Source organism: Anarrhichthys ocellatus, unplaced genomic scaffold, assembly GCF_004355925.1.
Source record: "Anarrhichthys ocellatus isolate YVR2014 unplaced genomic scaffold, GSC_Weel_1.0 scaffold4542, whole genome shotgun sequence".
NCBI classification, from domain to species: domain Eukaryota; kingdom Metazoa; phylum Chordata; class Actinopteri; order Perciformes; family Anarhichadidae; genus Anarrhichthys; species Anarrhichthys ocellatus.
This window is the reverse complement of record NW_022284516.1, coordinates 1-4,318: the sequence shown is the minus strand read 5'-3', so window position 1 is coordinate 4,318 and position 4,318 is coordinate 1. Positions and strand designations below refer to the sequence as shown.

Genomic DNA, 4,318 nt, shown 5'->3' with positions numbered 1-4,318 from the left:
CTGGGTGAGTGGAGAGAGCTGCTGTGTGTCAGTGAACGCATCACACTGCTAATTTGTACATGTTGAGTCTGTTTTAAAGACCTCTGATCTGTTGAGGTTCAGCCTTAACTGACTTTGTGTTAAATGTTGTCCCCTCACTATAATATATATATAGATATATGTTGCTGTGGTCTCTGCTGTGATGTCTGATGAATACTTGTGTTTTGTTATCAGTGCGTAAGCTGCAGCTGTGTGACGAGTTGGACCGATCGTCCTGTGGAAACGTGCTGTTCAACGGATACCTGCCTCCACCAGGTACACAGTAATATACACAGTAATATACATAATATACACAGTAATATACATAATATACACAGGGTGAAGAACATGTGAACCTTAAATAAAACAGTTATTTATTATTTTGGTAATTCTTTATTCATCTATCCTTTTTTATTTTATATTTGAGTAATTCGTCTATAATTTATTTATTTTGAATTTTTGGTAATTCTTCTTTAACTCATCTATTGTAGGTTGCTAACCCAGGACCAGGTCGTGTTTATTTATTCATATTAATATTAATTATTGTTATATATTTATGCTAAAATGTGATATAAATGTCTTCATGCATTTTGGTGAAAATAATTCTGGGCCAAATGGTCCTCACTAGTGTTCTTACTTATAACATCAAACAGATATTAAATGTGCTTCTATTAAATCACGCCGTTAAATCACCTTAAAACTAAGTAATGTATCTTCTGTCTCACCCTCTGTGTCCTCTACTTCCTGTCTCACCCTCTGTGTCCCCTACTTCCTGTCTCAACCTCTGTGTACTCTACTTCCTGTTCTGTGTGTCATCTACTTCCTGTCCCGTGTGGCCTCTACTTCCTGTCCCGTGTGGCCTCTACTTCCTGTCCCGTGTGGTCTCTACTTCCTGTCCCGTGTGTCCTCTACTTCCTGTCCCGGGTGCTCTCAGTGTACCCGGCGAAGCGGCGTAACCGTCACAGCGTGGCCGGGTCTCAGTTCATGGCGGGTCGGGTGGCTCCGGTCAGACGGAGCAACACGATGCCTCCAAACCTGGGGAACTCTGGCATACTGAGAGGAAGCACCGAGGAGAGGACACCCGGAGGTAGAGAGACACAACCAGACACACAGACACACACACATACTGTGTGTATATATATATATATATATATATATATAAATATATATATAAATATATATATATATACGTAACATCTATATTTAAAGAGTGTGTGTGTGTGTGTGTAGGTCAGTTGTCAGATACCGGTATGGTTCGGATCATCTGTGGTCATCACAACTGGATCGCTGTGGCTTACGCACAGTTTGTCGTCTGCTACAGGTAAACACGGGAACAAATATACTCAATATGCGTTCTATGTTTTTTATTAGAGAACTTTTGTTTATGTTTTTTGAGCTTAATACAAATAACCCCCCGTCCCCCCCACCCCCAGGGTTAAGGAGTCCACCGGGTGGCAGCAGGTCTTCACCTCCCCCCGTCTGGACTGGGTGATCGACCGAGTCGCCCTGAATGCCAAAGTGATGGCCGGCTCTCTGGGAGACAACGACAAGATGGTGGCCGTGGCCTCTGGGACGGAGATCATCCTGTGGGCCATCTGTCCCGACGGCAACGGGAACGAAATCGGTGCGAAACTTCTACTTCCTGAAGAGAAAGTATCCTTAAATTCATGTTTTGATTCCCAAAAGCATCCTGAGAAAACTAACCACATCTCTGACGCTTTGTGTGTTTTCTTCCTGCAGGCGTCTTCAGTCTCAACGTGCCGGTGGAGGCGCTCTTCTTCGTTGGTAACCAGCTGATCGCCACCAGCCACACGGGGAAGGTCGGGGTTTGGAATGCCGTCACCAAACACTGGCAGGTGGGCGGAGACTCGCCGGACGTCGCATTAATTTACTGCTTTCAGTCCCGTTGCTGCTGTCGTCCATGACCATGAATTTAACTTTAATCACAGGAAACAATCCCTCAGTGGGTTTAAATGCACTCAAGTCAACGAGATACAGAAACCAGGGTTCTGTTACCATGAAGTGGACCAGAGGAACCGGGTTCCTCCTGGAGAACAACGGGCTTTCTGTCATGTAATCTGCAGCAAGTTAAAGCAAACAGAAACATTAGCCGTGTCTCCAGAAACATATGTTTATGCTCAATTTGAAGAAGACTCTCTACTTCTTCTTCTGCTCTGTTTACTGGTAGAATACAGACATGTAAGGATGGGAACCGTTATATGGGTTCTAGTACTCTTATCGGTTCTAGTTGATTATTTTGTGAGTAAATTTCTTAATTAAGAAAATAATCAACATTTCTTTAAAGCACAAAGAGACAGACAGAGGACGTTTGAGACGAGGACGTCGCTCTCCGGAACTTCTAAAGTACCGATAGCAGAACCGATATCTCAGGACTTCATCAATACTAACGGGTTCTACTCATTTAGAACAGGTTCCCTTTTAGAACCAGATTTCTGGGGGGGCATCAGAGCCTACAGCGCCAACGTCTGTCATATTGTCCCTCAGCGTGTTTCTAAAGCTCTGCATCTCTGTCGCATTTTTGTTTTTGTGCAACATTTCAAAAGTGCTCCTTAAGTTTGCTCGCCAATTAACTGGAAGTGTTATGAGGTATCTCTGCTATTGTTCCTTTGTGTTTGAGCTCAGTTTCTGCAGCATCAGGTATTTTCGTGGTGTCCATGTTTGGAAACCAAACCATATAAAATGAAGATAATCAGCATCTTCTATTTTCCTGTAATGATAATTACTGTGTGACGTTCTCTGTGTGCAGAATCAGGACGTCGTTCCCATCAGCAGCTACGACACCGCCGGCTCCTTCCTCATCCTGGGCTGCAACAACGGATCCATCTACTATATAGGTGAGTCACCTAGTGTGTAGGAACCAATTAGGAGCCATTTAGGACATGTCTGAGCTGAGATGTTTGTTTGTTTGTCAGATGTGCAGAAGTTTCCTCTGAGGATGAAGGACAATGACCTGCTGGTGACGGAGTTGTACAGAGACCCAACTGAAGACGCCATCACTGCTCTCAGTGTCTACCTCACTCCCAAAACCAGTACGGAACTATGACACTTATACTACTCCTACTGCTATTACTGCTGCTACTACTGCTACTAGCTATGTGCTACGTAGCAGGGCCGTCTTTCAATCAGAGGGTCGGCGGTTCAATCCCCGGCTCCGGCTCTGCTAGTCGCATGTCGATGTGTCCTTGAGCAAGACACTTAACCCCAAAATGGCTCCCGTAGCTGTGCCTACGGTGTAGAAATGTGATAGAATCTGAATTGTAAGTCGCTTTGGATAAAAGCGTCTGCTAAAATGACTGTAATGTAATACTGCTACTACTGCTGCTATTACTAATGATACTGCTACTACTACTACTAATGCTGCTACTACTACTGCTGCTACTACTATTGCTACTTCTGCTGCTGCCGCTGTTAATACTGCTACTACTACTGCTGCTGCCGCTGTTACTACTGCTACTACTACTACTAATGCTGCTACTACTACTGCTGCTACTACTATTGCTACTTCTGCTGCTGCCGCTGTTAATACTGCTACTACTACTGCTGCTGCCGCTGTTACTACTACTGCTACTACTACTACTAATGCTGCTACTACTACTGCTGCTACTACTATTGCTACTTCTGCTGCTGCCGCTGTTACTACTGCTACTACTACTACTAATGCTACTACTACTACTAATGCTACTGCTACTACTACTGCTACTGCTGCTACTACTGCTACTACCACCACTACTACTACTACTACTATTACTATGTGTTAAACCTGAGGCTGAAACGTTCTGGTCCTGTGGTCAGGCGACAGCGGGAACTGGATCGAGATCGCGTACGGGACCAGCTCAGGGGCGGTTCGAGTCATCGTTCAGCATCCAGAGACGGTCGGCTCAGGACCGCAGCTCTTCCAGACCTTCTCCGTCCACCGCAGCCCCGTCACCAAGATCATGCTGTCTGAGAAACACCTCATCTCAGGTACAGGTCCTAGAGACACCTCCTCTCAGGTACGGGTCCTAGAGACGCCTGGTCTCGGGTCCGAGACCTAGAGACGCCTGGTCTCGGGTACGAGTCCTGGAGTCGCCTGGTCTCGGGTCCGAGTCCTGGAGTCGCCTGGTCTCGGGTCCGAGACCTGGAGTCGCCTGGTCTCTGGTCCGAGACCTGGAGTCGCCTGGTCTCTGGTCCGAGACCTGGAGTCGCCTGGTCTCTGGTCCGACTCCTGGAGACGCCTGGTCTCTGGTCCGACTCCTAGAGACGCCTGGTCTCTGGTCCGAGACCTAGAGACGCCTGGTCT

General features: G+C 46.3%; 1 protein-coding gene across 1 annotated transcript; it reads left to right on the top strand.

Annotated features, from left to right (window-relative positions):
* Positions 1-29: 29 nt before the first annotated feature.
* On the top strand, positions 30-4,307 carry LOC116379545 (SH3KBP1-binding protein 1-like). The gene is made up of 8 exons (XM_031841494.1): positions 30-294; positions 953-1,105; positions 1,249-1,339; positions 1,452-1,642; positions 1,759-1,874; positions 2,786-2,873; positions 2,952-3,068; positions 3,832-4,307. The coding sequence occupies exons 1-8, from the start codon at positions 189-191 to the stop codon at positions 4,071-4,073; spliced, it is 1,104 nt and encodes a 367-aa protein (XP_031697354.1). The 5' UTR covers positions 30-188; the 3' UTR covers positions 4,074-4,307.
* The last annotated feature ends 11 nt before the right edge of the window (positions 4,308-4,318 follow it).